Source organism: Macrotis lagotis, chromosome 7 (assembly GCF_037893015.1).
Source record: "Macrotis lagotis isolate mMagLag1 chromosome 7, bilby.v1.9.chrom.fasta, whole genome shotgun sequence".
Lineage (NCBI taxonomy): Eukaryota > Metazoa > Chordata > Mammalia > Peramelemorphia > Peramelidae > Macrotis > Macrotis lagotis.
This window is the reverse complement of record NC_133664.1, coordinates 128262021-128288987: the sequence shown is the minus strand read 5'-3', so window position 1 is coordinate 128288987 and position 26967 is coordinate 128262021. Positions and strand designations below refer to the sequence as shown.

Sequence of the window (26967 nt, the reverse complement as noted above, 5' to 3'; positions counted from 1 at the left end):
TAGTGCCCCCCCCCCCAAGTTAGACACATTCACTTCCTGAAGAGAGGCAAAAAAGCTCATATTCAGTGAACAGTTAAGTAGTTCAGTGTGGAGGAGGTACAAAAGTAAATTAAATATTAGGGTGCAAACCTGACTGGCTGGGTTGGAGGACTTTTGATGAGGCACTTAAGGAGCCCTTAGTTTTTGTGGTTTGGTTTTTTTTTTAAGCACAGAAATGCTATAATGAGATATGTGTATAAAGGTTAATCTAAAGAAGGGAGGGAAGAGCTGACTGGACAGATTAAAGACTAAATCAGAATAAGAGCAGTAATTTTTACTCACAACTATTACCAAGTATTGTCTATGCATTTAGGCTCTGGTATTATGGAAAAGGAAACTGATCAGCAGACCAATTCTGCCTGCCTGATGCTTAGCAACTTAATGACCTCTCTGGATCTTACCTTGCACTAGATTATCTTTAAGGTCTCTTCCAGCTCTAAACATTCCGGTCTTAAATATTAAACTAAAATTATCCTGAAACCCAGAGAAGGATGCGTACTTTCTGCTAATTTGGGAGGTTAATAAAGAATTAGATAAAATAAATAAGTTAAAAAGGAACAAAGCCAACTTCCCAGTGTACACACATGCTAAGGAATAGAACAGTATAATCTTAACCAAGGAAAGTTTCTTGGAAGAGATGAGTTAAATCGATTAAAACAAGGACAAAGTGAGACAGCCAGCTGCAGTGCTCAAGGTTTGCCCTGTCCTCTCAGTAAATGGTTTTGCATATTCAGCTCCACTTAGAAAATTTACAATAACTCTTTTCTAAAAAAAGTTTTTCTAGTTGTTTTAATTTTGTTTTTAGAGAGGCAGTGAAGGGGAGCAGGAGACAGAAAGCCAGGTCAGGAGTCAGGATCCTACCTCTGACACAAGAGTGTTGTAATCATGGATGAATAGTCTCCTTAACTCAATGTCCCCAGTCACCTCTCTAAAACTATAAATTATAAAACTATAAATAGGTGATCTGCATTGCTAGACTGAGTTTCTTCGCTGGAAGTTACCTGCACCAATTAAAATAAAACCATCACCACCAAAAAAAGGTCCAGAAAAAGACATACAAAAACCTGAAACTAGATTCAACTACATGAAAGCAGTTATTACTTATTCTAAAACAGAGACAGATATTCTAATTTAGAATTTGTTTGGATTTTTTCTTTATTAGAAAATTTAAACTATGGTTTCAAAAATTAACCAGAAACACACTTTCTTATTTTAAAAACAAGGGTTAAGGGGGGGAAAGTCCATTAACACTACTAAATCTATCAGTATACTTAAAAGCATTTTTCAGATATAGAATGAAGATTTATCCCCTTCACAAAGCCTTATACACATAACTCAAACCAACCACAGACAATATAGCAATACCCTTAACCTAGAGCAAATCCAGTCCTTTTACTCCAGTGAATTTCCAACATGCTGAAATGCAAATACTGCTTATGGATAAAGCAATACATCCAATTATTCAGCAAAAGAGTCTAAAATATAATTTTTCCCCCAAACAAAAATATTTCACTTCAATTCCTCACCCCTTGGCTCCAAAGCTTTCAATGACTTCCAATCACTTTAAGGAAACAAAGATAATAACAATGAACAAGGATAAAATAAAAGCTCCCTATCTAACTTTTCAAATCCTTCAAATTCTGGCTACTGACTTAATGCACTTCATTGTCCCCTTCTAGCACTCTGTTCTTGATAAACTGAGTTATTAGGTAGTTGTTCTGCGAACTCATCATTCCATATTTCACTGTCCATATGTACAAGCCATTTTCCCATGGCTAGAATCACCTCTCAGAATTCTCTTCATCTTTCAAAGCTTATCTTCATGACAATCCCATTTATTAAGGTTTTCTACCTCCTCAAATTACTTTGTACTTTACTCTTGAGTATTCATACTTTATCACCCTACATTCTCTTTGAAGGTAAAGATGTTCCTCTGTCAATTTATCCTGGTGTTTCTTGAATTGAACAGAATTCTATGCAAAGGAGAGAGGTATAACATAGGGCTGTTTAGGAAAGATGAAAAGCTAATTGTCTGATATTGAAGGACGTGACAAAGAATAATTTAACAATTTATCTATCAGTCCATTACTTCAGCTACTGCAATGCCCTATCTTTCTATAGTAAATTGTTCAGTGTCCTTCCAAATCAGTCATTTTCTGAAACTGGAAGAGGTAGCAAACAGTAAACAGCAAAGACAACCTCATAGTAATTACTTAGTATACTGGCATACAAACATTATTTCCCTTCCTGTCTAAATGAATGTGACATGAAAATGTACTTCCTCTGTAACAAGTGTAATTATTTAATGAAATTTCAAAAGTAATTCATTATTTAGCTCTGGATGATTCCTCCCAAATTCTTAAATTTTGATGAAATTTCAAAAGCAATTCATTATTTAGCTTTGGATGATTCCCCCCAAATTCTTAAATTTTGATGGAATTTTAAAAGTAATTCATTATTTTGCTCTGGATGATTCCCCCCCCCCAAATTCTTAAATTTTGATGAAATTTCAAAAGTAATTCATTATTTAGCTCTGGATGATTCCCCCCCCCCCAAATTCTTAAATTTTGATGAAATTTCAGAAGTAATTCATTATTTAGCTCTGGATGATTCCCCCCCCCCCAAATTCTTAAATTTTGATGAAATTTCAAAAGTAATTCATTATTGAGCTCTGGATGATCCCCCCCCCCAAATTCTTAAATTTTGATGAAATTTCAGAAGTAATTCATTTATTAGCTCTGAATGATTCCGCCCCCCCCAATTCCAAATCTCTCCACAGGGCAGTGGTACTCTAGGGTCCTTACAGCGCTTCTTACAGGATTCTTATAGATGCCCTGGGAGGGAACTGGTGGTTCAAGGGTTGGGCCTAGAGTTAGGAATGTGTCAGATCTCAGACACTCACTTAGCTGTGAGATCTTGGGCAAACCTTTTCAACCCAAGTTTCCTGAACTGCAATATGGGGTGACAATACAAACAATAAACCTACCTAGCGGAGTTATTTTGGTTTTGGCAAGATTCGGCCAAGTTTAAGTCAAAACTAAGTGTCCGAGTCCGCATTTGAACTCGGGGCCTCCTGCTCTAAGCACTGCGCCACCTAGGCGCCCCGGCAATCGCTGGGTAAAAAGCACCTGACACCTATTCAACACTAAAAAAAAAAGTTTTATCTTCCCTTAGAATTTTTATGTTCGCTTTCCTAGAGTCCGTGGGACGACTTTGTGAATACTTTTACTAATGACATTATACACGAAGTAAACATTTCACCAGGGCGAGGACCCTTAAACGCCCGGAGGCTCCAACCCTGGTGTCCGATCCACGCGCCCCTGGAAGCTCAGCCCGCGCGCGTGGGTCTCCCCGGGCCTCGGGCACCCGGACCCTCCCGAACAGGCAGGTGCCCCGGCCCGGCCCGCCGCGCCCCACCCCCACCCCGCTTCCTCGGAGCCCGCAAGTCCGGGGCCCGAGCTCCCAGTGCGCATGGCGGCGAGGCGGGCGGCATCCATTCCCCGCCCCCGCCGGCCTGGCCCGGGAAGCCCGGGGCGGCGGGGCCCGGCCCGGGGCGGCGGGGCCCGCGGGGGCTGCGGCGGGGCCGGCCCCTCCCCCACCCGCCCTCGCCAAGTTTGCAGCCCAGGAGGGCAGCGGGGCGGCGCCGGGCCCCCTCCCCGAGGGCCGGCGCCCCGAGCGGCCACTCACCACGCATTTCTTGCCGAGGAAGCTGAAGAGCGCCTCGTTCTCCTGCGGGGTGAGGAGCAGCGAGCCCACGTTGGTGACCCTCCGCGGCGGCGGCGGCTGCTGCTGCGGCGGCGCCTGGCTGCTGCTCATGGCGGCGGCGGCGGCTGCCTGGTCCTGCTGCTCCGGCTGCCTGGTCCTGCTGCTCCGGCGGGTCTCCCGCTCGCAGGGCCGGGGCGGGGAGCGGCGCCGTCAGAGCCGCAGCATCGCGCTGGGCCGCGGGGGAGGGGAGGAGGGCCGGGCGCGGGCGGGGCCTCCCGGCGGGCCGCGCGGAGGAGAGGGCTTCCCGGCCGCCGCGGTGCCGCAGTCCGCCCCGAGGCCGCGGCCACGGCGCTACGCTCCGGGCTCCGCCAGCTCTTCCGCGGCGGCGGCGGCGGCGGCGGCGGCGGCGGCGGCACGATCCAACATGGCAGCGGGGGCGGGCGAGACCACGGCCCCCGGGAGGCGGGGGTGCGCGCCGGAAACTCCGCCGCCGGAGCCGGAGCCAGCTCGCCCTCCTCCCCCCGGCCCGAGTCTCGATCGGCCCGCCCGGCCCCGCCCCGCGCCGCCGGGCCCCGCCCTCCCTTCCGCCCCGGGGCCCCCGCTGCAGCTCCCCGGAGACTGGGGGACCCCGAGGGTGGAGGAGGGGAGCGGCCTCCTCCCGCCCCCAGGAAATGGGGCTCCTTCCGGGGCTCGCTAACACCCCCGCCCGGGCCGCTCCCCCGAAACCGCAGGTGTCCGGCCTCCGCCAACTTTGTTCCGACTAAGGAGGGGGCCGCCGGGGCCGCCTTCCACCCGGGCCGGGGGCCGGAGCTGGAGTGCCCGCCTAGTTGTGCCCACTCCGGACAGCATCACCCGTGGCCTAAGGACGAGGCGGCGGCCCTAAAGCCCGGGTGGCAGGTTTCGTGAGCGGCCCCACGCCTGAGTTACACCTGAGTTAAGGAGCGCCCCTGGAGCTAAACGCGGGACCCGGGCCGCAGGAAAACTGGGACCGCATTCTGCAGGGGGCACGGGCGGGCAGGATGGCGCAGCACCAGCCCAGGACGGGCGGGAGGACCGGACCAAGGGGGAGGTTGACGGGGGGAGGACCCCGCCAGGCCCTTAAAAGCCGACCTGGATTTCATATTTGATCCTGGAGGAGATAGGGAGCCCTGAATTGAAGGTGCGATTTAGGAACATCAATTGTCGCAGCCCTGGAGTCAGGAGGACCTGAGTTCAAATGAGGCCTCAGACACTTCATAATTAGCTAGCCGTGTGGCCTTGGGCAAGCCACGTAACTCCATTGCCTTGAAAAAAAATTATATATATATATATATATATATATATATATATATATATATATATATATTTAGGAACATTAGCAAATTGGAGCATAGTTTGGTATGGGGAGAGATTTGAGGCAGAAAGACAAACCAGATGTTTCAATAAAGTAGTTCTGGAAAATGCTGAAATTGATGCATTTCTACCTTGCTGCATCCAGCACACATCTTTGTCTCTTTATATGTTTAAAGCATTTATTTTTATATATTTAAAGTATTTATTAAAGCAGCCCCATGACTAAGGTCAATGCCTGGATCATAGTATTTTTTTTTAGGTTTTTTGCTAGGCAATGGGGTTAAGTGGCTTGCCCAAGGCCACACGGATAGGTAATTAGAAAGTTCGGAGGCCGAATTTGAACTCAGGTACTCCGGACTCGAGGGCGGTGCTCTATTCACTGCACTACCTAGCCACCCCCCCCAATAGTGTTCTTAATAGATGATTATTGTGGCTTGTTATATCTCTGCTGCCCAAAAACTATGGCCTAAAATGGATTCCTTAGGGAGTCTGGAATTTGAAAACAGCTAGGTAATACAATGGATATATCACTAGTTCCGGAGTCAGAAGATCTGAGATGAGATAATTTAGTAGCTATATGATCCAGGGCAAGCTGGAATCACTGCCAGTTTCCTCATCTGTAAAATGGGGACGATGGCACTTGTCTCATAGTGTTGTTTTGGGGATAAAATTAGATGTTTATAAAGGGCTTTGTCTATTTAAAGTTCTGTATAAATGCTAGCTATAATAATATTATGATGATGATGATAATGATGATGATGCACCATTGGTAAAAATGGACACACGAAATCATGTGTAGCACAGATAAGCTCTTACCCAATTTTCAGGGTGGTTTATTTTAACTACTCATAGTAAAACTAATACAGCTTAAACCTCCAGTTTATTCTCTAGCAACAGATCAAGAACTAGGAATATAATAAAATAGCAAAATGACAAAATAGTAAAGTCAATAAAACCAAGAAAAATCCCCCATTATATAAAGAGGTACAGCCTCCTGTAGATTCTCAGACTGATGAGAGGTCACACTTTCCTCTAGCCACCATCCTCCCTACCCACCCCTTGACTCCCAACAACTCCTGATCTTTGATCTTTGCCTTACATCACAGCAGGTATGGTAGGAATCTGCTTCAGGTAGGTTAAGCTAGATTTTCCCCTATGGGGAAAATGAAAAGTATCTTCAAGATTTAATGGTCATGAAGACTAAGGTGTGAATCTTTGATATGGTTTCCTAGTAAGCTATTATAAAAGGCCCAGTAAAGAAAGAGGGTCCTCAGGTGTGTGTGTGTATGTGTGTATATACATATATATATAACATATATATATATATATATATATATATATGTAATGCTGGTGAATGGGGAGGCAAGGGAGTGCTTCTAAATATATCAGTATTGTAACTATCCTGAATACTTTCACTGCTATTTAGTAAGACTCTTTTTAGTTAAATGTTAAACAGTTTATGTGTCTCTTTATATTCTGAGCAGGAACCATTAGGCCTGACCAAGGCCCAGCCCATCTCCCAGAAACTTGTTATTCCACTATAATAGCTCTGCCTTCATGACTGATGGTATCAAAGGCCTTGGTCAGATCAACAGTCTGTGGTAGAGCATTCCAAGCTCCTCTTAGTTTGATCAGCCACAGTGGGACACACTGTAATTTGTCTCAAACATAGTGATGTCATTTTGGTCTTCAATAACGAGGAATAAGAACCAACCAATAGCTATGCATTGTCTCTTTTTACAAAGCTACCCAGAAAAACTTCTGTTGTCATTTATTGGGATGTACTGGTAAATTTCTAACAGCAGTTCTCAAAAAAAGTGCAACATTTTTAAAATTTTAATCTGCATTATTAAATTTTCTTAGATCTTAGTAAATCAAGTTCTGATTTGTATCATTTACTCATTTCCAAGGCATCCCTTATCTCCCTAAATACCTAACCAGGTGATCCTTTTCACCTATCTGTAGTATAGCCTTATTTTGCTTAAGTTGCTGCAGCCATGGCATTGTAGGAATTCTTTCTAAAAAGTGATAGTTTTCTCTGGTGAGATGACTCTTGCATAGAGCTAATAATAATACATTTCAGATCTTTTGTTAGTCAGAACCACATCTACAACGAGTCAACCTGGTAGCAAAATCCCTTAGCTCAAGATGTTTCTTTTCTAACCAACTCACACCATGCTCTCCTAAGGAATTTCCCAAGGTATTTACAGATATCTTGGATTTAAGTCGGGAAAAGTCAATTCCTTTCAATTCTGCTGCCTAGTATCAGGCAGGCTAAGAAAATTACCCAGAAATTCTGATAAATCTTAAGTAGATACTTAACTCAAACTTTAAGTATTATTATCTTTACCTTAATGATTTTAAGTCAATACCTATGTTATATTAATTATTAAATTAAAAATCTCCCAGCCTTAAAGGCTCAGTCTGATAGCATTTGGGTTAATCACAGCTTAACACACTTTAAAAGAGAATTTTTTAAATGCAGAAATGAAGTGATCTGATAACTATATCCAAAAAAGTTTAGAGACAAATTAAATATTTTTCTAAATTTTTACATAGGAAGCAGAAAATTTCAGAAATAACAGTTCAAAATCAACATTTGATTAGAAATTTAGAAGCTGGAGATAGTTTGGAAAAGCATTCACTCCAAAAAAAGAATTTTTTTTTCTAATGTAATACAAAAAAATGCACTGTGCAAGATCCCCTAGGAGATAAACAAATATGTCAGGACTCTTTCAAAAAACTTGCTTTGAAAGACATCTATAAAATTGAATCTATGAACTATTTTATACAGGGAAGTGAAGTAAGTGAAAATCTGAGTCCAAAGTTCTGGCATATTTGAGGAGGGAGAAGGTTTTTATTGGAGTTGTTGGTAGCTGGAAAGAATCCACCTGAATCACCACTGCCATTTCTCTCTATTGAATTTCATCTTTCAAGGCTAGTTCAAGTACAACTTCCATAAATGTGAAATACTTCAACAGTAGGACATGGGAATGGGTGGTGAAAGGGAAAGGAATTCATTCCAGATATGTGATTGTAAGGCAAAAATGAAAGAGCAATATAAGAACAGAAAGATATAACAGCCCGGCTTATCTAGATTCTAGACCATAGAACATGTGATTGTAAATTGAGGGCTTCAAATGCAAGGAATGGAAATTTATTCTTTATTCTTTAAGCAATGGGGAGTTAAAATTTTAAAGCAGACACAATCAGAGTGGTGCTTTAGGAAGAATTATTTGGTCAGTGCTTTTGAAAGATTGTTTGGAGACTGGAGAAGTATGTGTGGGAGAAAAGAGGAAAAAGTCAAAGCAGTGGGGCACTTGGAAAGTATTTCATAATGCAATTAAATCTAGAGAGGCAATGATGGAAAATAGAATTTTGGAAATGGAAAAAGATCTTTGAGATCTCTCTAATTCATCCCGCCCTCCCATTTTACAGAAAATATTGACATCCTGTAGGATTTATGTTATTTGTCTAAAGTTAATATCAGGACTACCCCAGGACGCCTTGCATAACTTCTCCCTTTGCCCCTGGATAACCTACTTAGCAAAATAAACCCAAAGGCTTTTGCATTACAAAATCGGTGTTTCTATATGTTAATAATACATAGACATCAGAAAGCTTCAGAAATATATATATATATTTAAATATTCCATGGTAGTCTGATAATCCTTTACATTGTTTCCATGCTATAGATTGATCAAAATTGAATGTGTTGATAGAAAAATCATATCCTTAAGGAAAAAAATAAAATATTAGAGGTAATAAAATTATGTAGTACATAAGAACTTTTTTTTAATTGAAGATAATAATGGTCTTTGTTTAAACTTCACAGTTCTTTCTCTGGATTCAGATGGTATCTCTAGATACAGATTGCCTAAAATTGCCCCTATTATTGCACTGATGGAATGAGCAAGTCCATTAAGGTGGATCATCACTCCCATGTTGCTGTCATGTTCAGTGTTCTGGTTCTGCTCATCTTGCTCAGCATCAGTTCATACAAGTCTTTCTAGGCTTCTCTGAAATCCTATCCCTCATGATTTCTAATAGAACAATAGTGTTCCATGATATACACATCCTACAATTTGTTCAGTCATTCCCCAGTTGATGGACATTCACTCAATTTCTAATTCTTTGCCACCACAAACAGGGCTGCTTTGAATATTTTTGTATATGTGAGGGTTTTTGCCCTTTTTCATGATCTCTTCAGGGTATAGACCCAATAGTTGTATTGCTGGATCAAAGGGTATGCACATTTTTATTGCCCTTTGGGCATAATTCCAAATTGCTCTCCAAAAAAGGTTGGACTAGTTTACAGCTCCACCAACAATGCATTAGTGTCCCAGATTTCCCATATCCCTCCCAACATTGATCATTGTACTTTCTGGTCATATTGACCAATCTGAGAGGTGTGAGGTGGTACCTCAAATACGCATTAATTTTCATTTTTCTAATAAGTAATGATTTAGAGCAATTTTTCATTTGCCTGTGGATAGCTTTGATTTCCTCATCTGTAAATTGCCTTTGCGTATCCTTTGACCATTTGTCAGTTGGGGAATGGCTTTTTTTTTTTATAAATTTGACTTAGTTTTCTATATATTTTAGAAATGAGTCCTTTGTCATAAATACTAGTTGTAAAAATTGTTTTCTAATTTACTACATTTCTTTTGACCTTGGTTACCGTGGTTTTGTTTGTGCAAAAGCTTTTTAATTTGATGTAATCAAAATTATCTAGTTGTTTTTAATGATGTTTTCCATCTCTTCCTTGCTTCCTTCCTGCTTCAAGCTTGGGTAATTCTTAAGAAAGGATAAGTTAATTTAAATCCCTTACATTTTTTAAAAACTTGTCCTCCCCCTTGTTGTCCATCCTAAACTGATGATTGCTTAGTTTCTCAACAACTCTTTTACTAAGTGATACACAGATTAATTCAGATTTGCATTTTTATTAGTTCACTAGTAGTTCTCTACACAGAATAGGTGTGAAATAAGTATTTTTTGAATAGATGCATGGATTAATGAGTCACCAGGCCCTCTAAGCCTGGTTAATATGAATAAGTATTTTTCAGCTTTTATTTTATCTTGCCTGAGCCCTCGATTCCCAAGTAACAGCCTAGCCACTTCATAGGACCTTCAAAACTTTTTAGCTTTCTTTTTTGTGCTTCCCCCCCCCAAAAAAACTATAAACTTCTTGAGGGCAGGGCCCATCTTGCTTTCTTGTATTTGAATCTCCAACACCCAAGTAAATGCTAGTTCAATAATTATCTATCAATTTTTTTCATCCAACTTTACAATACTTCATTAAACAAAATTTTAAATTAAACTTCATCTTAAAACATGCCAGAATAACAAAATGTAATTCTTAGTATGATTTACAAAACAATTATAATGGAATCACAGAATTTGATACTTGATGGAATGAAATATTAATAGAGAACAGAGGTCCTCAGCTTTTGAGAGTTCATGAACCACTTTTTTCCTTTGATCAGGGTTTAAGGGCCTGTGCTCATGGTTGTAAGGATTCTCTCTGCATCTGCAGAAGGATATACAGAAGCAAAAACAAAAAAGGGGGAGGGGGAAATAAAAGGTCATTTCATTCTTAGAGCTGTCTGAAAATGAATGTTTTACAGCTTCATTTATCAATTTGTATCATACATCCTTAAATTTTTAGGATATTTTTACCATCTGAGCTTTTAGTTCTTTAGAAATGGAGATTATTTAGTCAACTTTCCTAAAAGTCCTTCCCATGTGTTTGAAATCTGCATCATTACCTTAGTCTTTTGTTTTTCCTGAATAGTCCTAAAGATTTTTCATCATTATTTGAAGTCCTAGGTAGTTTTGGATAAGTTTTTGTTCTATTTTGTTTTTTTCTGCCCAACCCTCCAAACTTTTTTTTTTCCTCTTTTGGACCTCTTCCAATTCAGTGAGCTTAAGTGGGATGCAATGCTCCAATTAAGGTCTGACCAATGTATATATGCTGAAATTAAAACTTTCTGGCTCTTACATATTTTATTCTTATTATGGGGCATTATTGAACATGAATATAAGATGATTTTGATGTCTTAATGTTCATACAGGATTTAAGATTTACTTTTTTTTATTCTAAGACCAATTGCTATTATTTTTATTTGTTTAAAAAACTTTTAGCAGGTCATTTTTTTCCCCTTCATAACACACTCTCTCTTTGGCAAAACACAAGAAAGCTTTCTCTCTGTTTTCTTTGGCAAGAAATTTTCTTATCTTGATTCTTTTCACCCAGTTAAAGGGATTGGATTTAATCCAGGAAATAAAAAGGGTTTTGTTTCCTTCCAAGTGAATATCTCAAACCTTGTAAGGCAGGTTAAGAAGACTCAAGAGATTTTGTTTTCATAAACATATATTTTAAATGCATAAAGTAACAATAAAAAAAAGCCCTTCAAACATGTCTCTGGCATAGAGGCAAGAGAAGGTTCTTTCAGGTACATTTCCTCCTCTTTCTTGGTTTTAAAAAGAGCCTATTGCTAAGAACTCTGTGGTAAACCCTTTATTTTTTCTAGCTTGCTCTCATATCATTAATGGAAAATGTGAAAGAAAATTTCTGCTTCACATAGACCATTTTATTTATGTATATGAAGATGAATGCATATTTTCAGATGCAATTTCCTGCTGTTATCACTGTACTTTGAAATTTTCTGTTGTCTCAACCCTGTTGTCCATCTTTTTTTTCTTTCAAAAGAGTCATTGTTTATATCCTGTTACAAGTCTCCTGAAACACTCTGTTCCCCTTGCTAATGTTTAGTACAGTACTTTAAATGTAGTGACAGCCTTCAGTGTGGGGGAGTGTAAAGTAGGCCAGCTGCCCAGAGGGCACTGTCAACCACCCCTGCTGCCATAATTGCTAGTATTGATTGATTTGGTGTTAGGCTTCATGTATAAGGAACCCCCAAACCCACAGAATCACAGGGTTGCATGTACAGAACAGGAAGAGAGCTACCATTTTTCTTCTATTCAGTCTAAAGTTCTTGTAGCTTATAAAAGTTTATTCAGTTCTCTTTATTGGAACAATCTTTGTGTAAACATTACATATAGTAGTAGAATTTGTCCTAGAACTCCCAGGGCATATATTGAATTTTTTCATTCTTCATTAGAAAAAAATCTTGACAAACAACCCACTAGCTTTTTGTCATTTCATTGGATTTTTTTTTTTAGTAGTGGTGAGAAAGGAAGCTATTTACTTTGGGGCTTTTTTCTTTTAGAGGTAAGTGATTTATGACTATAACCTTTTCTGTTAGATTTAGTTTCTTAATATAATCATTTAATAAACTTTTATTAAAAGTCTAGTAACCTGGCTTCTTGGAGCTTACAGTCATCTAGAGTGATGAAACACAAAGAGTGGTAATATATAAATTACTTAATATGTACATTAGAGTTACAAAACAAAATAAATATGAGGTCCAGAGGAAAAGATTGTTACCAACCAGGATCACCAGAAGCTTTACATTAGAAGTGATATTGAGTTGAGCTTTAAAAGAGGAGGGAACTTAAGACATACCAAGTCTACAAAACAATCCAAGCAAATATGTCTCTTTGAAGATGGTCTGGTATACTTTTGGAGTGTTTATTTTAGCCTATGATTTCACCGGTGAGGAATTCCTAATTTAGAAATACCTTCCATAATGCTGATCAGCAATAGGTCTGTAGTTCAGTGTCTTAGAGACATGGGGCATTGGGAAGGTAGGTGATTTCCCTACTATTTAAAGTATTGTGGCATATGCAAATAGACTAGACAGCTAGAGATATTGTATGTCTGGAGCTTCTTTAGAATCTGACTACCACTCATCTCTGAGTTCATCAGGATTACTGGGTTCACTTTGGATTATGTTTGTCAAATAATTTTTTCATTTGATTCAAGTCTCCATCTTTTTTTAATTAATTTTTATTAAAGATATTATTATAATTTCCCCCCCCATCTTACTTCCCTTCCCCCACTCCCCCAAGGAAAGCAATCTGTCAGTCTTTACTTTGTTTCCATGTTGTACCTTGATCCAAATTGGGTGTGATGAGAGAGAAATCATATCCTTAGAGATCAGACAATAAGATATCTGTGTTTTTTCTAAATTGCATGGGATAGTCCTTGAACTTTGTTCAAACTCCACAGCTCCTTATCTGTATACAGATGGCACTCTCCTTTGCAGGCAGCCCAAAATTGCTCCCGATTGTTGTACTGATGGAATGAGTGAGTCCTTCAAGGTTGAACATCACCCCCATATTGCTGTTAGGGTATACAGTGCTTTTCTGGTTCTGCTCATCTCACTCAGCATCAGTTCATGCAGATCCCTCCAGGCTTCCCTGAATTCCCATCCCTCCTGGTTTCTAATAGAATAACAGTGTTCCATGACATACATATACCAAAGTTTGCTAAGCCATTCCCCAATTGAAGGACATTTACTTGGTTTCAAATTCTTTGCCACCACAAACAGGGCTGCTATAAATATTTTTGTACAAGTAATGTTTTTACCCTTTTTCATCATCTCTTCAGGATATAGACCCAGTAGTGGTATTGCTGGGTCAAAGGGTATGCACATTTTTGGTGCCCTTTGGGCGTAGTTCCAAATAGCTCTCCAGAAGGGTTGGATGAGTTCACAGCTCCACCAACAGTGTAATAGTGTCCCAGATTTCCCATATCCCTTCCAACAATGATCATTATCCTTTCTAGTCATATTGGCCAATCTGAGAGGTGTGAGGCAGTACCTCAGAGAAGCTTTAATTTGAATTTCTCTAATAACTAATGATTTAGAGCATTTTTTCATATGGCTATGAATTGTCAAGTCCCCATCTTAACCTCAGCTAGAAACTTCTAAGTGATAAACTCAATTTGTACCAAGGTAGTAGCCAAGTTAAGGAACTTGCTTTGTAATAACAAAATATTTAACGGAGGCCAAGCAGAATAAAAGAAAAAATAAACAATGTCAGAACAAACGATCTGGAAATTAGAATCATATTTGGCAAAAGAATGACCAAAGCATTGGTATGGTGAGAACATGAGGTGAAATCCCATTCTTTCCACTGTACTGAATTATTTTTGCAAAATATCAACTAGGTACTCTAATTCTCTCTTCCCTGAATGATAGGCCCATCATACTGTTGCTTGCTCTTCTTGCTTTTCTAAACTGAGGCAACAGATAAAGCAATAGATCTCATTAAGCTGATCTCTCCAACAAGGGAGCCTCTGAAACTTCTCTGTCTCTTGAAACTGCAAAGCACTTGAAGACAGGGCTTTTATCCAAATCCTCCCAAGTATGAAGTAGTCAGTGTTTTTCTAGTAAGATTGAAATCATGTCTAAGAAAAGCCATTTATTAACTCTGTCTAGTTTTCTGCTTAAACTTTAGTATTTCTAGAATGTAGAACTGTTATGTGATTAAATCATTCTGGAAATCTCTTTGAGAATGAAATAGTGTAGTTTTGTGTGAGTGTATTTGTGTTTGTGTTTGTATGAGTATGAGTGTACTTTGGCCTGTGATTTCAATAGCATGGGGAATTTCTGATTTAGAAACACCTTCCATGATTGAAGTAAGCACTTGTCTGTAGTTTACTGTATTAAAGAGCTTCTTGAGGCACAGGGATTCTAAGTAACTTGCCTATGATCACATAGATAGTATGTTTCATGGACAGAACATAAATCTGGGTATTTCTGATTTGAAGGTTGAACTTCTATGCCATGGCCATGGCCACTTTACCATATGGTCATTAATATTGTAGTTTTAGACTTCTGAACTTCCGTGGTAATTCCTCCTTGAGAAATTTTTCTCTCAAAATCTTAACCTTCATACTGTCAAAAAAGCCATGCCAAACAAAAACCTTTTCCCTTAACACATTGGCTATTATAGAATCTGGTTCCTAACTTAGAAAGGATTGTGTATACTGGGTGAAGTCATCTATCACTGTTAAGTTGTTGCTTATCTTTTTTTCCTTCTCCCTAGAGACAATTTTGTCTTGGTCCAAGTATCCAAAATCATCATGTAATCCTTTTATGGCCATGGATTGCTAGGTTTTTCATGGCATCAACTGCTTTCTTATACCTCATGTAGAATCAGTAATACTCCATTACAAAGCTCCTAAGCTTAGAAAATCCTTCTCTCTTCTTTGTCCATATCATTTTTTTAATTGATAGATCTTCATTCATCAGTTGTTTGCCACCAAATATCTAAGAGCAAGGGTTCAGGGTGTGTTTGTCCAGCTCAATAATATTTACTTTTAGCAAGTATACATTCTCCAGAGGAAGTCCAAGACTCTTAGCCGTGTGTTGTTGTGCCCTGCCTTCCTCCATGCCATAAATCAGTTCTGCCCCTTTCATGAGAATCACCAAAGTTTCTGACACATGGAGTCAGTAGCCTAGGTAATACATAGTTAGCCAAAACTATTACTGGTACCACATTCACTAGATTTTTTTTTTGGCTGGCAGCATCCAAGTTAGTGCTTGTCAGAATATTAATAAGTGGATTTATGTCCTTCTGTGCTCCCTGCTGTGCTCACAATCCTAAAATATATCAATGACAAGTTATTTCAAAGCCAAGAGCTCCATTTAGTTAATGAGTCTTACTGTTTATCCTCAGGTGCAATAGGTGTCTGCTAGCTTTGATTCCTATAGGGTTAAATTGCTACCAATTTCCCAGTGCTGTTATTGGTGTATATAACACAAAAATCTTGTTTATATCTACAAAAGACACTACCTACATATGCAGTAAGAAGCTATCCTAGCAAGTCCTTGAAAACCTCCATACATTTCTTATTCCAACCATGTCCAAACCATCCTAGGAGGAATTCATCATGTAATATCTCCCCTTATGACATTATTGACCAGAGGCTTCAGACCAGATTAATCTTTTTTGGCCTTCTGTTTTAAATTGAAATTGAGGAAATGTATGATTATTACATTATTTTTCACTGATTCCCAATGATAATTATTGCACCCAGAAACATCTTTTGCTCTAGATAATTGTTTAGAAAATAGAAGTTATAAGGTTCTTCTTTCCCCTCATGGTCAGTGCTGACTCCCCACTGAAATACTATGTGACCCAACTATTTAACTGAGGCTTTATACAAATAATACTTACCATCTAACAACTTTAGTTGCTTGTGGACAATTGAATGCCTTCAAAGGTATTGCTTTATTATTTTCAATTATCTTTCCAAATACATTGAGATATATAAGAACATACATATAATCTTCATCACCAACTCTTTTTACCATTATCAATGAAAAAAAAGACATGAATCCCAGAAATTCCTTGTAGGCATATATTCCATAAGTACAATACCACTGGAAAGGTGAAGGCCATCTTTTCCAACTTCTGTCATAAGGATTTTTTATTGCCATCAGGATTTTAGGCAAGTCTTATAACTTTTCTGAATTTTATTTTTCACATCTGCAAAATTAGAACTTAACTGACTTGAAACCTCTTCTGGATTCTATAATATTCTAGTGGCTATATCTCTAGTCCCTGCATTTAGAGTGAATCTTCTTATTCCTGTTTCTTCCCTTATTTGCCAGAAGTTTCCATTAAGTAAAACTCAATGGTCAATAATGTCATAAGGGGAGATATTACATGATGAATTCCTCCTAGGATGGATCATTAGAATGACTTTTACCATCTCTTCTTACTCTAACATGGTATAATTGCTCTAAAATTAGAAAAATTTATGGTATTTACCAATAAGATACATGCCAACAATGTCTAAGTTTTCATTGCTATGTAAACTTGACTCCTCTTTCTGAGATCATATTACCAACAATCTGGTGCCATGACTGATATAGGTAGAAAATGCTTCTTCTCCTTTTGAAAATTAGCAGCAGTGGTAAATTTCCTTCACAATTAGGAGACAACGACTTGCCAACATATGACTTATACCACCACCCTCTATATCTATACTAAAACAGCTAAAATCTTATATTTTGCATCACTTTCAAAAGTTTACTAAACCAATCTAAAAACATCCATGATTCTTCCCAGCTCTGTTCTTTTTCCTTTTCTTCTCCCTCTTTGTTCCTGTGTGCTCGATTCCTTCATAACATCCAGATTCATTGATTCCCAATGAATATCAGTGTTACAGGCAATCTCATCTCACTTTCAGGTTCAGAGACCTGAAAGGGAGAGGAAAGATGATGAGACTTAATCAGGGAAGCAGCATCTCAGCACTCCAGTCTTTTCTGATTGCCACAGCCCCAAGCCCGAAGTACCCACCTCCATTAAATGGTAGCATAGCACCACACACAGAGTAGGCTCTTAATATATGCTTGTTGGACTGCCTTCTGTGGGGGGTGGGGGTGGGGGGGAAGCAAGATTAGGGTAAAAATTGTAAAACTCAAAATAAAATTTTTTTTATTTAAAAAAATCAAAATAAGAAAATACATGCTTATTGGTTTGACTGGATTATAAACATTGATTTCCACTCCTCTTTTCTCCACCTCCCAGTCTGAGGCAAGGAAATCCCTTCTGGGTTTCCACAACTAAGTTTGGGTCCTGGGTCCCTTATGCTGTTGAATTTTTAAAGACACTGGCAGTTTCCAGTAGACTTGGTCTAAATAGATTCTTTGCTGTCAGAAAGCAGTTTGTCTCACCCTTTATTATTTTTTCTTTGACCCTACCTGCCTTTGTTTCCTCATCAATTAAATTCAGTAAACACCTGCCAAGTGCTTTTTATTCACCAGGAACAGAGCTAGGTAATAAGAATACAAAGACAAAAATAAAAAGGAAAACAAAAATAGTCCTTGGCCTCAAGGATCTTAATTAACTGGAGTTGGTTGGTGTAAAAAAAGGTAATACAGATAAAAATAAATAACATTCAAAATAACTTAGATGAGGAAATCAGAAAAGGCCTTATGAATTGTTTTAGTGATTCAGATCTTGACATTTTGGTCTAAATTTCCTGCTCTTCTCTTGGCTACCCGTTGTTTTTTGATTCATCCATTCATTTAGTACCAGGTTCTGAAGAATCTTAATACTTGATCCAAACAACAGTTTTCTTGACCATGTTCCTGCTTGCCATCCTAGAAATCATATATGTGTGTGTAAGTATATATATATATATATATATATATATATATATATATATATATACATATATATACATATATATGTATATATATATATAGAGAGAGAGAGAGAGAGTCACTCAGAAGCATTTAGAAAGTGCCTATTTTGTGTAGCGCACTCTAATTCCTGAAAGAGAAACAAACATAATCAAGATTTTTGTCTCTGTCTTCTCTGAGTTTGACATTTAACAGGGGGATGTAATATCAAATAGTGCTGAGATACATAAATATGCAGTTTGCTATTCAGTCTTTTCAGTTTTGTTCAACATTCTATGTGCCATATGAGGTTTACTTGGCAAAGATATTTGAGTGATTTGTCATTTCATTCTCCAGCTCATTTTACAGATGAGGAAATTAAGGAAAACAGGATAAAGTGACTTGCTCAGGGTCATATGGCTAGTAAGAATCTGGGGCCAAATTTGAACTCACAAATATGAGCCTTCCTGACTCCAGGCCCAGCACCCTATCCATTGTGTCTTAGTTGCCCCCAAATATGCAATATCATATAATGAATATTCAATAACTAAACCCTAGATGTGGTGCAATTATAGGATACAATCAAAATACAGAGTGATACAAAGTTTCCAAAATCCCAGAATTTTAGAGTTCAGTAATATCTGATTTAACATATATCCAAAAGGAATTCCCTACTAAGACAAGCTTGAAGATTTCCACTTAGAGAAACCCTTCACTTTCTGATATAACCTTTTCTACTTTTAGATAGTCTAATTGCTAAAAAGTTTTTCCTTATATAAGGCTTAAAATTGCCTCTTTGTGACTTTTATCCATTACTCCATTTCAGAGGAAAAAGAGATCACTTCCTACTTTTGGAGAGAGATGGGGGGGGAACAGTGATGGGTTTATGAAAAAAAATATTTATTTTAGTTGAGGCAAAGGAAGGGTGGAAATGGTGATAGGATGTGGGGGGTAAGGGGGGAAGAAGTGCTAAAGATATGCAAGATTCCTCTCATCTTCCCTGCTTGGACCTTAAAAATCCCCTGAGGCTGAAGAATCTCTGCAACCAGATTTACTTTGTTATGTCCCAGAATTTCAATTCAAAACATTATATCCCCAATGATTAAGCTAGTCTCTTTTGATTTCATATGATTTTTTTGGTTGCCTCCTAAGAAGGACATTTTCTTCAAAAAAAATCCCAAGCCTCTAGCAGTCCATGGCTGTATGGAGATTGCTGCTGTCTCTGTTTAACTTCTACTGGTATCACAGATTGTGTGACACAGGTCACCTTCTCAGGGAGCCGTCTCTGAATTCTTTTCTGTTTGAGTTCCCTAGACCAAATGATAAGATATAGGACCTATTTTCTTCATATAGTTCGGTTTGTTTGTGTAGCCTGGCTTTGTTTTGTTTTCTACTGCCTCACATGTAAAAACTCCATGGAAGAGTATGTGGGTATGTACTGTAAGGTGAGAACAATACGTCTCTGGAGCCAAAAGTCACTCCTGGGCCTGCTATTGCCGCTATACCTTATTACTTCTCTTTCTCTCCAACTACATCTGAAGTTAGTCAAGAAGTATGTTCTAAAATTTTCCTCATAAATTACAAAAAATACAAAATCTCTTTCATTCATTAATCAGCTCATTTTATAAAATAGGAAAAATCTCTTTACTTATAAGCTTTCTCTCATTGGCTAAGTGAATCAATGTTATTGGCTATATAATTTATCAGCAGTAAGATTAAGGCAAAGCTATTATCTGTGTATTTGCACACACATATATAAATATTTCAACAATATATTGATTCTTAGGTTATCATCACAGTCCACTTTAATCAATGTCAATAACTGCTGATGCCTCCAAAACACAGAAACCACAAATGTACAACTGGTTGTTCTCCCGATGACAGTTCAAGGCTCTTATCAAGATGTCTTCCCCACAGAATTAAGAGTTGAATTTTGTTCTTTCAAAATGTCTCTCTAGTCTCTTTCAAATATAGCAATTAATTCTTTTTTTTTTGCAAGGCAAGGTTAAGTGGCTTGCCCAAGGCCACACGGCTAGGTACCACCTAGCCGCCCCACAATTAATTCTTTAAGTCCCTCACAGATGCTTTCTTCAGTAGCAATTAATTGTACATGTTATCAACAAATTGTTAGTTCTCTCAGAGACTCATATAGTTTCCAAAGATGACTGCTTTCCACAAATTGTTTATCCATGACAGTTCGCTCACTCAGACTCCTTGAGACTCCCTTTGAGATAGTAGTTAATTGTCAGCTCCCCAAATTTCTTTCTTTCTTTAAGGTATAGTAAATAATATCCAAAATGTCTGTGAGGTTATTGAAAATGAAGTTATATTTATTTTCATCTTTCTTTGAAATCTTTTCAATCTTCTTTTCTTTTTCTCACTTTGCCTTACTATAGAAGAAATCGAGGTATTTTAAGAGGTGAACATATATATGACTTTGTTTACATATTTACTTTTAATATTTAAATATATTTCTATAAATCTATTAAATTGACATTTTGAACATAACTTAAAAGTGGAATATATGTTGTGTTTATTCTAGTGCATTGATTTTTTTTCATCACTTTAATTGAGAATTTTTTCCTTCATCAAAAGATTATGGAAGACAAACATCATTAATATCCAATGCTTTATCTATAAAGATTCAGAATGTTTTCATCAAATCTATAAAACTTCAGAATCATTCTCCAGGATAATGAGAATAAAAATGATAAATAGCACTTATAGAGCACTCTGAGATTTGCAAAGCTACACAGTCCTTTACAAATCTGATCTCAGTTCATTGTACTCTCTTTACTTCCTAGCTACCAAACAAATTTAAAGACATCTCCATTCCAAATGATCATATAGACTATTTTTGTCCAATCTTCCAAGTTCCTTATAGGTCTGATCAGTTGGACACACAGAGCAGGAAGGACACCAACCAATAAGTACCTACTATATACCTGACCCTCTGCAAGTAATTAGGAAAATAAATTAAAAAATGAGACAGTTCTTGGCCTCAAGGAGTTCACATTCTACTAGGGGAAGACAACATGCTCACAGACTATATAAAAATGTGAAGTGATGGGTAGTGGGGCACAGTAATCAGAGGAATTGGAAAAATCTTCTTGAAGGAGGTGGCTGAGCCTTGAAGAGAATTAGGGGTCCTGAGAGGTGCTGGAGGGGAGGGCACAGCAAGGATCACATTCCAAGCCAGGGAGACTGTGGGGAGGTGAGAGATGAAATACTGTATTCAGAGTTCAGAAAGTAGGCCATTTTGACTGGAACAGAGAGTGTGTGAAGGGAATTCATGTGTATTAAGCCTGGAAAGTTAAGCAGGAGCCAGATTAAATGCTAAACAGAGGAGTTTTTATCTTAGAGGGAAAGGGAAGTTGGAATTTCTCAAGAAGTTACACTGTCAAACCTGTACTTTTAGAATAGCAACCTGGCAACTACATGAAGTATGGATTTGAGAGTGGAGAGACTGGATGCTCACTCCATGGGTAAAATGAAAGGGGTGAACTAAAGCTATGCTTTTTAAACTATACTGCAAAGAATCCCAAAATATCCCATTTCCCCCCTTTTAAATGAACTTTATGTTTAATAAACATATCATTTTTTATGGATTTGACTTCAAGGATTTTATAAAGCTTTGTAAAACTTGAAAGTTTTGTTTAAACTGAATGATTCTACTGTTATGGGAAAATTTTGAGAACAATTAAGCTAAGTTTAGCTCTAAAGATGATCTCCAACTCTAAAATTCTATTTAAATTCAAACTTTTTCCAACCAGGTCACTGACTCTCACTATTATTTGTTTCTAACACACAGAAGGGACAGCTTAGGTGAGGCAGTGGATAGAGCACTAAGCCTGGATTTAGGAAGATTTGAGTTAAAATCCAACCTCAGATATTTAGTAGCTGTGAGACTTTGGGCAAATCACTTAACCCTCATTTGCTTCAGTTTCTCATCTGTAAAACTGGGACACACTGAAGAAGGAAATGGTAAAACATTCCAGTATTTTTGTTAAGAAAACTCCATAGAAAAAATCCATGGGGGGAGTGCAACAGCTAGGTGATAGCTAAGTGGTGCAGTGGATAGAGCACAGGCCCTGAGTCAGGAGGACCTGAGTTGAAATCTGGCCTCAGATATTTAATAATTGCCTAGTTGTGTGGCCTTGGGCAAGTCACTTAACCCCATGGCCTTAAATAAGTGAAATTAAAAAAAAAAGTTCATGGGGATCCCCCACTAAACAACAAAAAGTTAGAAAGCAAAGTGATGCCCTGAAGAGATTTAAACAATATGTTATTCTTTGATTGTTTTTATACCCTTTGGGGAATAGAAGAATCAATATGCCTGCCTTGTACTATCAGGGTTGACTAGATATTAATTAATTATCAGGGAAAATTGGTAGGAATTACAATCATTTACCAAGCTTAAAAGCATTGCTAATAAGTCTTCCAGAATAAAGAAAACTGGATAATTAATGATGCTTCTTAATTTGTGGAATCATTATTATAGTAAGTATCATTCATATATAATACCATATTTTCATAGCTTTTAAATTGTTATATTATTCATATCTCTTTTTCTTCCCTAGATAGCATTTAACTCTATCATTTTATAGATCATGAAAAACACATTTGAAACAATTTTGCAAACTATATTCCTCTATGATTGAATTTCATAAATCAAAATAACTGGTAACTTGCTTATATGTCACCAATTTCCTTTCTTCTTTCTTGAAATTTACTAAAAATCCTGCATAAGATGTTGGCTTGTGATCTTGAGCAAGTCACTTAACTTTATTAGTTTTCCAATCTTTAAAATGGGGATAATGATAGCAACTACCTTGCCGGGTTATTTTTGAAATAACACATATAATATGCTTTGTAAACCTTAAGTCTATACACATTAGTTATCATTTTCATTTAAAATCTGTGTTAAATGATGCTTTTTTATTTTTTCTTTAAACATTTCAAGCACATTTAAAGATAATTTAAAAATAATGATTCTTTTATATTGGATATCTATTATAATGTGTAGTGGGAAGAGTTACAGTAGTAAACAATTTCAGACTGAACAGACAAAGTACTAAATGGTCTGAGTGTTGAAATTAGGGTTTTAAAAACTGGAGGGAGGAGGCTTAGCTTTCCTGATGACTCAGAACCCAGCAATGAGTATGCATGTACATGTTTATGCATGATGATGACAAACAGGCTTGAAAGTGATGTTATACCTAGTTTACTTTTTCCCTTTTTCGGGGAGAATGCAGGTCAGGTGGGAATCATTTTCAAGGAAAGATGGTGAACTGCCACTAGTATGATAACTCTACCATCATCAACAAGGCTTTACCTTTCATTTTTGTTGTTGTCATTTCAGGCATGTCCAGTTCTTTCTGATCCCATTTGGGGTTTTCTTGGCAAAGAAATTATAGAGGTCTGCCATTTCCTTCTCCAGCTCTATTTACAAAAGCAAAAGCTGAAACAAACAGGGTTAAGTGACTTACCCAGGGTCCCACAATTAGTAAGTATCTGAGGCTTGATTTGAACTCAGGTCTAGTCTCCAGACCTGGTGTTCTATTCCTTGGTTCACCTAGTTGCCCTTAACTTTCATAGTCAAGTGTTTTTAACTTTTTGGAATAGAATTATGCTACACATAAAAGTTTTGTCCTCATTTGCAAATAAATATGGGGTGGGGGGGGAAGTAAAGGGAAAGAAATTAAAGAAAATAAGAAATGGCATCATTTGTTCCACATCCACAAAATTTAAGTTCCTTGAGTGAGAATTGTGCCTTTCAGGAGTTTGAACAATTGTAATCCACCTAGAATATCTTAGGCCTTCACATATGCTACCAAAGTCTTGTTATGGATAGATACAAAAGAAGAAAAGAACAGTTTCATTTATAACACAAGTTCTTTATCATATTCTACAATTTCTCTCCATATACAAAAAAAAAAGGCAAGGGACAAAGGATAGGGACAAAAGATGATTACTTAACTTTTTGACCCTTACCTAGACATTTATCAGCACTTTCTGAGATTTATATAGTCTTCCAATTTATTTCCTTCAAATTTTCTTGTGCTTATTATGTTTGGATTTATTGCTTAGATGTATTCTTATGTATTCTATGAAATGAAGTTAGAGCTCACAGTGATCAGGCAGTAGAAACTCAATCAGTTTCTGTCAAATAAATGATTGCTGCCATAACCTTCCCAGCCTATGACATACCAGCATTTTTTGATAAAAGTAATTTTTGATATTAAGCTTTTCTTCAATTTGTAAACAAAGAGGTTCTCAGAAAAGGGAAGCCACTCCCTTTTAGATAGATTTCTCTTTCCTTTCACATCTTAGTTTATATCATTTGCTATATTTTAAAATATTGACCTATTTTTTCATATTTTGCAGAATATAAAGGAATGTGAAAGATGCATCATGCAAGAAAAATCAGAATTTATATTGCACCAATGCTTTACTCCTATAGATGTCATATTCATCATAATATATTTGAATCTGCCATTGCTTATAAAAATGTGAAGAGTGCTATCAAATATCAGATTCAATGATCTCACATTCATTATTGAAAGATATATATGGGGGGTGGGGGTGGAGCCAAGATGGCGACAAGAGAGGATTGTGTCTTAGGTGCTCTCTCATAAAACTTGTAAACTAAGGACTCTAACTAAATTTTTGAGAGACAAAACCCAGAGAGGGGCCCAGTGAGGCAGTTCTCCTACTTAAGGTAACCTGGAAAAGAGCAGAAAGGCTCTGCTGCCCGGGATTGGAGGGGCTGCCCATCAGAGGGGTGGCCCGCCAGAGTGAAAGAACTTCAGCCACCCAGAGGCAGTCCCAGGGTGCTGGGAGCTGGGGCTCACAGCAGCCGGGAAGTTTCCTAACCCACGCCCCCAGGAAGCACTGGGCACAAATTGGGGGAACAGCAGGGGGGACCTCTGCCAGAGCGAGCAAGTGAAGCCCAGCCTTCAGGGCACACAGCGAGCAGTTTCCTCAACAGCTTGGTGGTCAAGGCAGCCCAGATCCAGGAAACAGAAGCAGGTGGAGCCCCCAGGGCATGAGCCCATTGAACCTAGGGAGGGGAGTAGAGAGAGAGACTGCTGAGCTCTGTCCTCTGCCCCTGGAACAGGACTCTGGGGCTCTGACCACATTCAGATCTTGATCACAGTCTAGGCCCCCCCATAGAACAGCAGGGCCCCCCCACCTCAGCCCCATGGCAGAGGGGGGCGCATATCGTCATTCACAGACCAGGAGGGAGGACAGAGCCTCACATACTGAGACCCTTGTGGGAGTGCCCCAAAAGCTCAGGAAGCACCCCCCCAAACAGGCTAAGGCTGGGAAAATGAACAAGCAGAGAAACAAGAAGAACACCACTGAGAAATATTTTGCCTGTGAGCCCAAGAAGGATCAAAACACTCAGTCTGAAGATGAGGAAGCACAAGCTCCTGCATCTAAAGACTCCAAGAAAAACAGAAAATGGGCTCAGGCTATGACAGAACTCAAAAAAGACTTTGAAAATCAAATGAGGGAGTTAGAAGAAAACTTGGAAAAGAAATGAGAGATATGCAGGAAAAACATCAAAATGAAAGCATCAGCCTAGTCAAGGAAATCCAAAAAAATGCTGAAGAAAATAGCATGCTAAAAACCAGCTTAGGTCAAATGGATAAAACAGTTCAAAAAATTATTGAGGAGAAGAATGCTTTAAAAAGCAGAATTGTCCAGATGGAAAAAGAGATAAAGCTCTCTAAGGAAAACAAATCCTTCAGACAAAGAATAGAACTCAGGGAGACTGATGAATTTATGAGAAATCAGGACTCAATATTTCAAAACCAAAAGAATGAAAAATTAGAAGAAAATGTGAAACATCTCATTGAAAAAACAAAAGAAAAAAAACAAAAGATATGGAAAACAGATTTAGAAAAGATAATTTAAAAATTATTGCAATACCTGAAAGTCATGATCAGGCAAAGAGCCTTGACATCATTTTCAAAGAATTACTACAGGAAAATTGCCCCGACATCCTAGAAACAGAGGGCAAAATAGATATGGAGAGAATCCACCAATCCCCCTGACAAAGAGATCCCCAAAAACCAACCCCCAGGAATATTATAGCCAAGTCCCAGAACTCCCAAGTCAAAGAGAAAATATTACAAGCAGCCAGAAGGACACAGTTCAAATATCATGGAGCTGCAGTCAGGATCACACAGGACTTAGCAGCAACTACATTAAAAGCTCTTAGGGCTTGGAATATAATATACCAGAAGGCAAAAAAGCTTAGAATGCAGCCAAGAATCAACTACCCAGCAAGGCTGAATGTCCTCTTCCAGGGAAAAAGATAGACTTTCAATGAACCAGGGGAATTTCAAATGTTCCTGTTGGAATGGCCAGAGCTGAACAGAAGGTTTGATTTTCAAATACAAGACTCAGGCGAAAGCGTAATGATTGGAGGAGAAGGGGAAAATATGAGGGACTTAATGAAGATGAACTGCATATGTTCCTGTATAGAAAAATGACACTAATAATACTCATAAACCTTCTCAATTAACAGAGCAGGTAGAAGGAGCTTGTATAGATGAAGCACAGGAGAAAGCTGAATTTGAAGATAAAATATGGTGTAAAAATGGAGTCAATAGAAAAAAGGGAAATGTAATGGGAGAAAGAAAAAGGAGAGGGAGAATAGGCCAAGATATTTCATATAATAAGATTTTTCTTTATTACAATGAGCTATTACAATGATATGGAAGGGTGGATGGTGAGGGGGAATGAGGGAATCTTTGCCCTCATCAGAGGTGGCTAGGAGAGGAAACAGCATATATACTCAATGGAGTAAGAAGGTGGGGGACAGGGTGAAGAG

General features: G+C 38.4%; 1 protein-coding gene across 1 annotated transcript in view; it reads right to left on the bottom strand.

Moving 5' to 3' along the window:
- WASL (WASP like actin nucleation promoting factor) overlaps positions 1 to 4137 on the bottom strand; it is a 100337-nt gene extending 96200 nt beyond the window's left edge. The window contains exon 1 of the mRNA XM_074193797.1: positions 3727 to 4137. Coding sequence (XP_074049898.1) covers positions 3727 to 3855 — 129 coding nt within the window. The 5' untranslated portion in view covers positions 3856 to 4137. The remainder of the gene's footprint in view (positions 1 to 3726) is intronic.
- Between the last annotated feature and the right edge of the window lie 22830 nt (positions 4138 to 26967).